Genomic DNA, 12430 nt, shown 5'->3' with positions numbered 1-12430 from the left:
TTATTTTTTTGTTGATTATAATTATTATAGTCAAATAAATACTGGTGGTTTCTCAGATTAAGGAATAGTCTCCGCTGCGCTCCAACTAGATACCGAAGGCGTGGTTACAAAGTGCGGCAACTAATACTTCAACCAAGTCGTCAAGTCAGTCTCGAACAATCTGGTGTGACGTTGATGTGCCATATGTTCTGTTAAACTGCGCTCATAATTGAAACTAGAATGCCGGGTTTCGTAGTAAAATGTGTATAAATAATACTATAAGAAAGACAGCGGGATTACATATCATCAGTTAGTATTTTGTATTTTATTAATTTCAATGTAAAATAACACAACGCGTATGTTACAACATTTCAATGATGCCATTGAGTGTCAAGATGCCACGCACACAAGAATCTTATAGTTGCCGTTATAAAAAAGCTATTGTTTTTGAGAACAATCCTTAATCTGACGGTGTTTTAATAGTTGTATAGTATCTTCATTACTTTTGTAAATATCTTTGTACCTATTGTTTAGTAAGTAAAAAAATTTAGGTTAATTATGTAGCTACCAAAGATTGTTAGCTAATATTACGAAAGCTTCAAAAGGGAGGTAAACCTCTTAAAAACTCACATTTTTCATCTATAAAACAACCCCTAAAGTTTCTTTAGAATTTTTTCTATTACTAACCTTCCCTCTCCGAATACCGCGTCTCTACCCGTAATTAACAGTGCAGTTCTATATTTAAAAAAATTAAAAGGTTACATCAAAAAATGAATGTTTCAATAATATACAAAACGTTCTCTCAAATTACCTAAAAATAAAATGAAGAATAGCAAGAAGATTCCGATGAATTGACTTTTTGTCGAGTAGCTTCAATCTATGACCAATTAAGATGTATAATGAAAATACAAGATCTTCCATATTACGTCATTGTCTGCCAGATATCTCTTCCACAAATTGTAAGTTGATAGTGTAAATATTGTTATGATTGTATATTATGGGTCATACCTCATTAGAGTCTCGTCAACCGCATAGCTTGGTCAATCAGTGAATCTCGTGTACAAATGGTCTACATGTGTGTTTTTTAATGGCTTTTTTACAAACCTGAAATTGATTCTCATCATAAAATTAAATTAATAACTTCCATATTCTGTTGGACTTTATTTGTCTTCAGCTACTTGTCAATTTAATCAAATTGCCTATTTAATTTGGGCTTCTATAGCTGTCGTTGAAATTGTAAGACACACTTGAAGTTTTTGCGAAGCTAACTCGTCCTCTTTGACCAACGCAAAGCAGGTACCAGCAGTGGGCATGTCATCGACTGATGCACTCGCCTTCTGCGCTCGGATATTTACTAATGTAGGAAGCGCACAGCCATAAAAATTCATATAATTACAATACAGCCGTATACAGTGACGCAGCTCTAGTGAGTTATGACCCTAATAGTAACTTTAAGAAATTACTGTAAGATATTATAATATAAGTACGTACTTACTTGTTTTTTACATTGAAAGTATGTTATTGCAGGTTTTATAACTAAAACATTTTAATGTTATATCATATTATGATTATTGTATATTAATTAACAGCTAACTATTATTACTATTGGTTACTAACTTATTATTATTATTATTATTATGTATTTGAAAGACTGATTGTTTAGAAAGTTGAAAATTTCCATGAAATTTAGTTGTATTAAAGCATTATACAGTAAATACGTTTTTTTATTTTTATTCTAAATTTCATTGAGAGCCAAAGTTCAATAAAAACATACTACATACACTTAGCAGTGGCGTTGCGTGCCTTGGACGGGGCCCCGTATATAAGATTGCCTGGGGGCCCTTATGAAGGGTTAAGATTTCTCACAAAAGAAAAACAATGTTTGCACAAAATTAAAAGAAATATTTTTTCACCAATCAATCACCATCGTGAATGCGACGTCAACACCTACATATCAATACCTCAGTTCCAAAGTGTAACAAGTTGAAATTAACACGTTGGTTGTCAGTACCTACTATGGAACAGGTTGCGGCTAGTGAAACACTACTTGTACGAGTGGAACATCGCACATCACGTTGCGCCCTGTCAGCGGTTGCGCTAGCGCGTGCCGTATTTCCACATTTTCCCCCTCAGCTTAGTCTTCAAGTATGGGACCCAAATGTGATCCTTGTGGGACACCAGAAGTCACGCAACTAAACCCTAAAATGACTCCTTAATAATAAATAGTTATGTTTTGCATTTAGGTTAAAAAGATCGTCCTGTCTGCGTAATACTCTTTGAATTGTACTTTGAATCACGATATTTACTGTTCTGTGATTGGATAATGTGTCTTTATCACAATCACGCAATCATCTTTCTTAAATGCCGACAGCCGTCACAAAGGTATCCGCTACTAATATTTCTTCATAAGTCCAGAACATTTTGGTTGAACTGAGGTATCGATATAAATATACGCAAAGCAATCCCATCACTACCGTCAGGGCATTACTCAACATTCGACGGGAAGGGGAAGTCTCTTTTACCGACAGCCGGCACCCATCAGAATCTACTACACAGGACAACAGTCGCTCAGTAATATTTTGCAATTTGCAATATAATGCAGTCATGCATTTTTTAAGATTTTTTTTAGATTTACCTACAGATTACATTTAGATTATTCCTAATTAATGTAGTATTTTTTTATTACTAAAACATATTTCAAAGTTACTAATAAGTAATTGAATAGTAACCAAAACATCATAGATAATACAAAAAAAGATTTTTTAAATCGATTGCTACAGACAATTTTTACGGCTAACCGCATTTTGACAACTTGTCGTATTTTACATAGATAAAGTTTTAAAATTAAATATTTTTACTTTTATAGTCAACTTTTATAGTTAAATTACCTTTATTGTGGTATATAGCAATAGCAATGAAAGTGCAATTCTGTATATTTTATTGAAAAAAGAATGCTGGGAGAGTTTCTTGCACCGCTTCTTCTGTCTCAGAGCGCCATTTGTTTCCGGAGCGGTGGTAGTATCTAGTATATTAGAAATGAAATCAAAAAGAATTCTAAAGGAATCAATTTTGAGAAAGTTAATGCTTTTTTATACAGAGATCTCTATGGAAAACGTAATTTTAGATAAATAGTTATGTTATAATATCTAATGCCACATACCTACAAATTGAAAATTAAAAACTGGGAATACACAACACAAATATAGATTATAGAGTACACGAATGTTGCGACCGCTAGATTAGTGTACTTTAGTTATTTTCACAGCAACATGACGTACGGTATGCTGCTGACATTGATATAGTGTTTGCACTGCAAAAGAGAGCTGTTCGTGCTATATATCAGCTTGGTTATAGACAGTCTCTCAAAGAAAAATTTAAAGAAATAAATATTATGACTGTTTATTGTCAGTACATTTATGAAAATTTTATATATGTTCACAAAAATCGTCACCTTTTTGCTCTTAATAGTGATTTTCATTATTATAACACTAGAAATAAGGGATTGCTTGTAACTAATTCTAGTAGGCTTCATAAGATACATAATAGCTTTAAGGGTAAATGTATACACTTCTCCAATAAAGTCCCAGCCACTGTTCAGGCATTATCTATAAATAAATTTAAATGTTTTATAAAAAAAATGGCTCTGTCGTAAATCCTATTACTCCACTGCTGAATATCTAAATGATCGGACAGCCTGGGACTAGATTGTGATTATTTTATAGCGACTGTACAATATTGTATATTTTTATTGAAAAGAGCGCAAAAAAGGAATGCTGGGAGAGTTTCTTGCGCCGCTTCTTCTCTCTCAGAGCGCCATTTGTTTCCGAAGCGGTAGTAGTATCTAGTAGTATAAGAAATGACATCAAAAAGAATTCTAAAGGAATCAATTTTGAGAAAATAAATGCCTTTTAATAAACTACTCGTACACTTGCAGTATTACAGTAAGCGTGGCGGAGCCAATAACAGCTTAGTATGAAACCTGCATGTTTAATAACTGTTTAATCGAAATTCAAATACTTAATGCGACTTCGTTTCCATGGAAACCTAAACATCAGCTTTGTCGCAAAGAAACTACTCATAAAGAAACAAATAACAATAAATAATTCAATAGTTTTAAGTGTTTAAGAGCATAGCATAATTTATAAATGTTCCCAACAACTTGAAGCTAAATAATCATGGCAGAGGTAAGCTTTTTCATTTAATATTTGTTAGGTACAACATCGGGGAAGTAACAACGTTACGTGAACAAATAAGCTGCTAAGTATACAACATACTATAATTTATAAGTGTAACAAATTATTAGTTTCAAAATTGTAATACTCCTCAATTAAATTACCTATCTTCACAACAGCTTAGAGAATACAGAGATCAGGTTTTCCTTTTCAAAATATTACATGACTTAATTGATTCCAATCGTATTTTAAGTAACATTAAACTTAACTGTCCAAAACAGTACATTCGTTCTATAGATATCTACATTATTTATCCCTGTTCGTAGAACTAATAATACTAGCAATTGTTTTATTATAAGAGCATGCAACACATAGTCATTTAGACATTTTTCATAGCAGCTATCGAACATTTGCTAATAAAATTAAAGAATATCTTAAACATCTTTAAAATATGTCCAACCGATAAATTTTGTTTCATTTGTATTTTTGTGTACTTTTTTCGCCTTATGTTTAATTGTATATCAAATCGCTATTTTTTGTATTATATTCACTCCTCCTTTGTTTATATTTAAGTGGAAACTTTATTGGCTTGTGTAATATAAATTATGTGTATATAACTTAAGCTGTTTGTTTTCCAATAAACAAATAAAATAAAATAAAAATAAAACGTCCTGGGGTATCTGTGTTTATTTCACTCATATAAATAAGTCGGCAGATTTTGATTTGATTTGATTGAATTAATTTTCAGAAAGAGGATGTTGATTTACGGTTAGAATTTATGAGCGAATATATACTAAGGTCGTTGAAACAAAAACTTGAAAAATGGTCAAAATTCATCACCGGAGATGAGAGGGTAAGAATATTACTGTACACATTCTAATTGACGAGTTAGGTGCCAATATTACTAAAATATAGAAAAAATAAACGTAAGCTTGCAACATACTCGATTTCGCAAAGTTAACATTAGCGTTCAATAGAAAGAGAAAATTAGGGTCACGCCGGTTACTACTATTAAATGATACCTATTTTATTTTGTCATATCTATTTATTCTTTTTCATAATATCTCATATTCGGATATTCTTTTTTCAAGGCTTAAATTTTTTAGGTGTTTTAATACCTGTAGTGTAGCAACAAATGCCTTGTGAATTTCGTATCTTTTTTATGTTCTTCATATGATGACTGTAGCTCCATTACTCAGCCGTTTTTTTCTATTTTAAGCGTGAAGTTACTGTTCCAGAAACGATAGCCTTTATCTTACTGATGGAACGACTCACCTTAAATTTCTCTTCTAAGGCACAGTGTATTTTGTTTCTGGATCACCACAGTGACACAAAGAAGCTCAAGAATTATTGTTCTGTGAACCTCAGAGAGCACATTCTTTTTCATCTCCAATCGTTCGTATAAAATACTTTCCGCACTATCTCGATTAATTGTTTCTTCAGTTACTATTTGTTAAGCCAATTGTTTGGTTACTTACATTGTTTGGCGACCCGGGAAATGGTCATCTCAGGCTGATGATCTTTTAAATTCGCCTCACAAAAGTGTCACTATAGAAAGCAGTGAAACTTTTGCTCCAAAAGTATTCTGTAAGGTCTTCACTTGTTTAGTAGTGATTTTTAAGCACAGAACGCAATTCAATTTCTTACATTTGCCACTACACAATTCTAGTTCTACATTCCATTATTTACTTTTTCCATTATTACTCCACAGGGTTTCCTTATTCTCATTTTCAGATTTTTGTCTTATCTTCGTTGTCTTGTATTGATAGATATTAATACATATCAAGTAACTATCGTCCCTGTAACCCGGACGCTTATAACGAGTTTTAACGCATATCAATCAGTCGTTTAACATGGGTTTGGCTCCATATTATGACGCGGGGATTTCCCACATACATATTTCTATATTGTGAAATTTAAAAATTAAATTATTTTAATAAATTTGTGTGTAAATTAAAAATCTTAATAAAATAGTAAACCTAAGCAAACAATTGAAAATATTTGTTACGAATGGGCTTGGCAGGGTTTGTTTCCCTTCGGATGATCCTAGTGCATGCGCCGTTGCAGTAGCCGATGTGATACTGCAGGTCATGGATATTTTTATACCAAGCTCTGTAGTACCGATCAGTGGCATATCACAGCCCTGGTTCGATGCGTCAGTTAAAGCAGCATCTGACTGCAAAAAACAGGCGTATCGCACTTGGGTTGCGGCGCTGGGCTCAAAGGATCCGGAATGCAAAGTTCTGAATAGGAAATATAACCGTGCCTCCAGATTTTTTAAGCGGCAAATCGCCCCTGCGCAATCGAAGCACGTCGTCAAAATTGGCGAGCAGCTTTCCAGTCACCCGACCGGAACATGGAAGTTCTGGTCGTTGTCGAAAGCTGCTCTTGGTAACATCAACCAGCCGTCCATGCCGCCGTTGCACACGAGGAATGACACCCTGGCCCATACGGCAAAAGAGAAAGCCGATCTCCTGTGCACTCTTTTTGCCTCCAACTCGACTCTTGACGACAACGGAAAAACACGCCGACCATCCCGCGGTCTCAAAGCTCCATGCCTGAAGTACAGTTCAGACAGAAAACTGTTCGGCGAGCTCTGCGGGCCTACCATGAACTCTTATTGCGATTCAATCGATAACCTAAAATGAACTGCGTTGCTATTTCGTACCACGACGTGATTAGCGCTAACTTATTTAGGTTGACGTCAAATCAACTGATTAAATCACAATGATGTCAATTGAATGTCAAAAATGATATCAACTAATTGGAAATTGATTTAGTTCGTTCATTCAATCGTACCATGAGGTAATATTTCAAGCTAAACTGGATAGCTTATGTGTCAAAGAGAGTGATTCGAAAAAAGTTCCTACTTCCTTAGAGGAAAGTGAATCGTGTTGTTAATAAATTTTAAAAATAGTGAAAACATACAGGTAAGGAGAATTTTATTGATGAAAGATGAAGTGAGAATACTTTATCGGACTTTTTTGTAAAACAAAATACTGATAAATACAAATAAATACCAAAAATGCAAATACTAAAGACCAGGCAGTAAGAGCCTGTTCGCAAAAACGAATTAAAAAAAATGTACTCTGTGGTTCTGTCATATCAAACATCAATGGAGGTGCGTTCATAACTTGTTATCTTAATGAAAACACCTAAGGCAAACATTTAATTTGTAATTCAAAGAACTATATTTATTTATAATAATATTATTTAACAAGTACAAAAAAAACTTAATGGCTTATAATTTGACGCTATAAAGCTAAAATTTTAAAATGTTTTTTTAGTATTTTCTACGCCAAAAATCCGCTAATATCATATCATTTTAGATTTCAAAACGAAACGCATATGGTTCGAGTAAGAGAGACAAACTTATGCAACGACTGTAGAGCGTCATTTCTTTTTCACCACAGACAAATTTATTTCTTTCATTATTCTTAAGGGATTCAAACGCCATTCAGTAAAAGGCATTTCTTGGTACGAATTTTAGCGATTCAGTTTGGATACCTAAATCGAACTGCATCGGAATCGCATCGGTTATTTAAAGTTGATGGTAGGCCCTCTGTTTTCGTTGGACGTCAGGAAGTCGAGATGTTCGGATGGAATTTCTCCAATCGTGCTTAGAACGTGTGCCCCTAAGTTGATGCCGGTGCTAACGCATTTATTCCGGCACTCTTATTCAAAAGGCGTAGTCCCTGACTCATGGAAGTCAGCCCTTGTCCATCTGATCAAAAAACATGGAGACAGTTCGGATCCGGCAAACTACAGGCCTATTGCTATTACCTCCCTACTCTCCAAAATCATGGAGAGCATAATTAACCGCCAGCTCTTGGTACACCAGTTGATCAACGACCGGCAGTACGGCTTTCGCCATGGTCGGTCGACTGGCGTTCTTCTGGTATACCTAACACATAGATGGGCGGCGGCTATTGAAAGCAAGGGGGAAGGCCTGGCAGTTAGCCTGGATATAGCGAAGGCCTTTGATTGTGTATGGCACAAGGCGCTCCTCGCAAAACTTCCATCATTTCGGCTTCCCGAGAGCTTATGCAAGTGGACCTCCAGCTTCCTCACTGGGTGCAGCATACAGGTCGTTGTCGACGGTTATTGCTCGAATCCCAAGCCCGTGAACGCTGGAATGCCCCAAGGCTGTGTGCTATCTCCCACGCTGTTTCTTCTGCATATCAATGGTATGTTGGACACCGCCAACATACATTGCTATGCAGACGACAGCACTGGTGATGCCGTATACACGGGCCATGCAGGTCTCTCTCGGGAAAACGTCGACCAGTGCCGGGAGAAACTTGTGTCTTCCATCGTTTCCTCTCTGGAGAAGGTCGCGGAATGGGGTAAGTTGAACCTTGTCCAATTTAACCGCCAGAAGTCTCAAGTTTGCGCGTTTACCACTAAAAAAACACCATTTGCCGTACACCGCTCTTCGACAACACTTCCCTTAAAGCCTCGCCTAGTATCGGAATACTGGATCTCGAAATTTCGAGCGATTGCCAATTCCATGGCCATCTGGAGGTCAAAGCCAAATTGGCTTCGAAGAAGCTGGGCGTCATTAATAGAGCACGGCAATACTTCAAACCGGCCCACATTCTAGCGCTCTACAAAGCGCAGGTCCGGCCACACATGGAGTATTGCTGTCATCTGGCGCACCCCAGTATCAGCTCGATACATTTGACCGCGTGCAACGCAGAGCAGCTCCAATTGTCGGGGACCTAGCGCTCTGTGAACGGCTGGATCACTTGGCGTTGCGTAGAGACGTCGCTTCATTGTGTGTCTTCTACCGCAATTATCACGGGGAAAGTTCCGAAGAGCTGTTTAACCTGATTCCTGCTGCCGAATTCCACCTTTGCACGACACGCCACAAGTAAGGATATCATCCCCACCATCTGGATGTGTGGCGGTCCTCCACCGTGCAGTTTTCAAGAAGCTTTCTTCCTTGTACTACGAAGCTGTGGAATGAGCTTCCTTGTGCGGTGTTTCCGGGACGATACGACATGGGTACCTTTAAAACAAGCGCGTACGCCTTCCTTAAAGGCCGGCAACGTTCTTGTGATTCCTCTGGTGTTGCAAGAGAATGTGGGCGGCGGTGATCACTTAACACCAGGTGACCCGTACGCTCGTTTGTCCTACTATTCCATAAAAAAAAAGAATGCGATTAAGTAATATTATTATTATTACGAAATTTGTGGTCATAAAAAACGCTATACGCGTTTTCCTATAACGCGGAGCCACTTTACCGCGTTATAGACCGGATTACCAGTATTCATATTGTATTCCGACATAGTCCAGATGATTGCGAAACTGAAGTGGCAATGGGCAGGGCACATAGTTCGACGAACAGATGGCGTTGGGGCAGTAAAGTCCTCGAATGGCGACCATGTACCGGAAGACGCAGTGTTGGTAGACCCCCTACAAGATGGACCGACGATCTGTTCAAGTACGCCGGAATACGTTGGATGAGGATTGCGCAGGACTAATCGTCGTGGGGAAGGCCTTTGTCCAGAAGTGGACCATCTTCCGGCTGATGATGATGATATAGTATTCACCACAATTTAATATTTAATTTGATTTTACAGCACATCTTATTTCGGTTTTTTGATCTGAACAAATTTGATATAATAGTCTTTCGCATGAACACTGCTGGTCTTCTGACATGCGCAACCAACTTTCCTCCAATAAGTCGAGGAAAAATGTGTTATTTTCTGAGGAATGACGTGGAGAAGATTACTCAACAAAACTTTAGACAGGTGAGAATTTATTGTCGTCTCTACTTAAGCCAAATTTAATATGATGCTTGCTTAGTTACAAAGTATTGTTATTGCTAGGCATCACTGACATCCAGGTGTTATAAACATTTTTGACATTATGCTCCTAATAAGCATTGTTGTAATTGTATTGTCCGCCGCTTAACCTTTGATATTGAAATAAATCACTTTGTGCCATTACATGACCTATCTCAATACATAGTCAGTTTTGTTGCAATAACCGATGGAGGCCATTGAAAATTTTAGGTTAATAAAAGAGTTTTCACTACTGGCATTAATATTCTTCAAGCTCAGTGCACATACTTAAATTTGGCTAAGCGTAATGTTTAGCCTTAACACAAAAAAAAAGGAAAATATAGGTATGACTAACTTAAAACTTTCGTAACTAATACTAATGTCTTTAATAAATTATGTGCCTGAGCACATAATAAAAGTTTTCAGTACATAGGCTGCACTAAAAGTATTGGGAATGGAATATTTCCACTGTTCCTGTCATATTAAAAACATTTTAATTGAAAACTCCTTGGTTTTAAAAATCGAATACCATTTATTTATTTAAAAAAAGGTTCTCGGTCTTGTCACAAGTTCTTTTCAAACTTGTTTAGTCGTTGATAAAATGTAATTGACTCGAGAAAATTCTAGAGCGATGATTTATTATGACTTTCGAAGTGGTTTAACACAAAAACAGTGTGTTGACCGGATGATTTCTGCATTTGGTGATGAAGCACCATCTAAAACCACAATTTATCGCTGGTTTGCTGAATTTCAATGTGGACATGTCAAGCTCAGTGATGATCCCCGTCAAGGTCGTCCAAAAACTGCAGTCACCAAAGAAAACGTTGATGCTGTACGTAAGCTGGTTGAGGAAGATCGACATGTGACATACCGAAATTCAGGCAACTTTAGACATTGGCATGAGTCAAATACAAATAATCTTGCATGAACAATTAGGTGCAAAAAAGTTGTTTTCACTATGGATGCCGCATTTGCTCTGTGAAGAGCAAAAAGCGGCTCGCGTTACTTGGTGCGTCAGAACTCCAGAGTTAAAGCCAACAAAAAGTGTTCGTTCACGGAGTGTTGCAAAAAAAACGGTGGCCACGTTTGTCTCCAAAACCTGCCATATTGCGACTATATCTCTTGAGGGACAAAGAACGGTTAGTGCTGAATGGTATGCTAGCATTTGTTTGCCACAGGTCGTTTCTGAACTCCATAAAGAGAACTGCAACCGCCGCATCCTCCATCACGACAATGCGAGTTCTCACACCGCGCACAGAACAGAGTTTTTAGAGCAAGAAAACATAGAATTATTAGACCATCCGCTGTACAGCCCCGACCTAAGCCTTCATGATTTCTATACTTTCCCTAAAATAAAGAATAAATTGCGTGGTCAGAGATTTTCATCACCTGAAGAAGCTGTATACGCCTACAAAACGGCCATTTTGGAGACCCCAACTTCCGAATGGAATAGTTGCATCAATGATTGGTTCCATCGTATGGAAAAATGTGTCAAATTTCGCGGAGAATACTTACGAAAAGCAATAAATACATTTTTAAATAGTAATGTTGTGTCATTTCCTTGATTCCCGAAATTTTCAGTGCAGCCCTCGTTTATTATATGTATTAAGAACAAGAACAGACTCAAACGAAAGCAGGAAGACAGGAGGCTCCATTGCACAGGATGCCGGCTAGATTATGGGTAACACAACGGCGCCTATTTCTGCCGTGAAGCAGTAATGTGTAAGCATTATTGTGTTTCAGTCTGAAGGGCGCCGTAGCTAGTGAAATTACTGAGAATGAAATGAGACTTAACATCTTATGTTCACGAAGCATCTTTACACAAACAAGGTATTCAAGCTCCAAAGGTTGATACTTCCAATAGACGAAAATTTATATTTATACAGCTAAGAATAAATTGTACAAATATATAAAATAACTAGTGGACCCAACAGACGTTGTCCTGTCGGAAATTTCGGACACACGTCTTAAATTTGAAAAATCGGTCCAGCCGTTAAGGAGTCCACTAAAATACACATGAGCAGGATAATTATATTATATGGACGGAATTGAGAACCTTAACCAATCTCAAATTCACTGGAAGACACAAACAAATCATCAAAATCGGTCCACCCGTTTAGGAGGTAGTTCAATTGTGAATCAAAACCATTCTCAAATCCACCTGAAGACACACACCAATCTCAAATTCACTGCAACACACAAAAAAAATCATCAAAATCGGTCCAGCCGTTTAGGAGGTAGTTCAATTGTGAATCTAAACCATTCTCGAATCCACCTAAATACACACAGAAAGTTTCATTAGAATCGGCCCAGCCGTCTAGGAGGAGTTCAGTGACATACACACGCACACAAGGATTATATATATAAAGATTTACATTATTTAAACACGATTCATATATTGGATGCAGCAGCAACTTACAAAATCATTTGTTTTGTATATTCAAATTCAAATTCAAATATTTTTACTCAAAATAGGATTCAAAATCACTT

The 12430-nt window shown here is 36.9% G+C and overlaps 1 protein-coding gene across 2 annotated transcripts in view; it reads left to right on the top strand.

The window, feature by feature from the left end:
- The first annotated feature begins 4047 nt into the window (after positions 1 to 4047).
- Positions 4048 to 12430, top strand: part of LOC126967445 (dynein beta chain, ciliary-like) — a 135280-nt gene continuing 126897 nt past the window's right edge. For both annotated transcript variants that reach the window (XM_050811910.1, XM_050811911.1), the window contains exons 1-3: positions 4048 to 4163; positions 4900 to 5004; positions 9737 to 9907. In XM_050811910.1, the coding sequence (XP_050667867.1) occupies positions 4155 to 4163; positions 4900 to 5004; positions 9737 to 9907 (285 nt within the window). In that variant the 5' untranslated portion in view covers positions 4048 to 4154. The remainder of the gene's footprint in view (positions 4164 to 4899; positions 5005 to 9736; positions 9908 to 12430) is intronic.

The sequence above is a fragment of the Leptidea sinapis genome, chromosome 13 (assembly GCF_905404315.1).
Source record: "Leptidea sinapis chromosome 13, ilLepSina1.1, whole genome shotgun sequence".
Lineage (NCBI taxonomy): Eukaryota > Metazoa > Arthropoda > Insecta > Lepidoptera > Pieridae > Leptidea > Leptidea sinapis.
The sequence above is the reverse complement of the archived record's forward strand: the minus strand, read 5'-3'. Positions and strand labels throughout refer to the sequence as shown.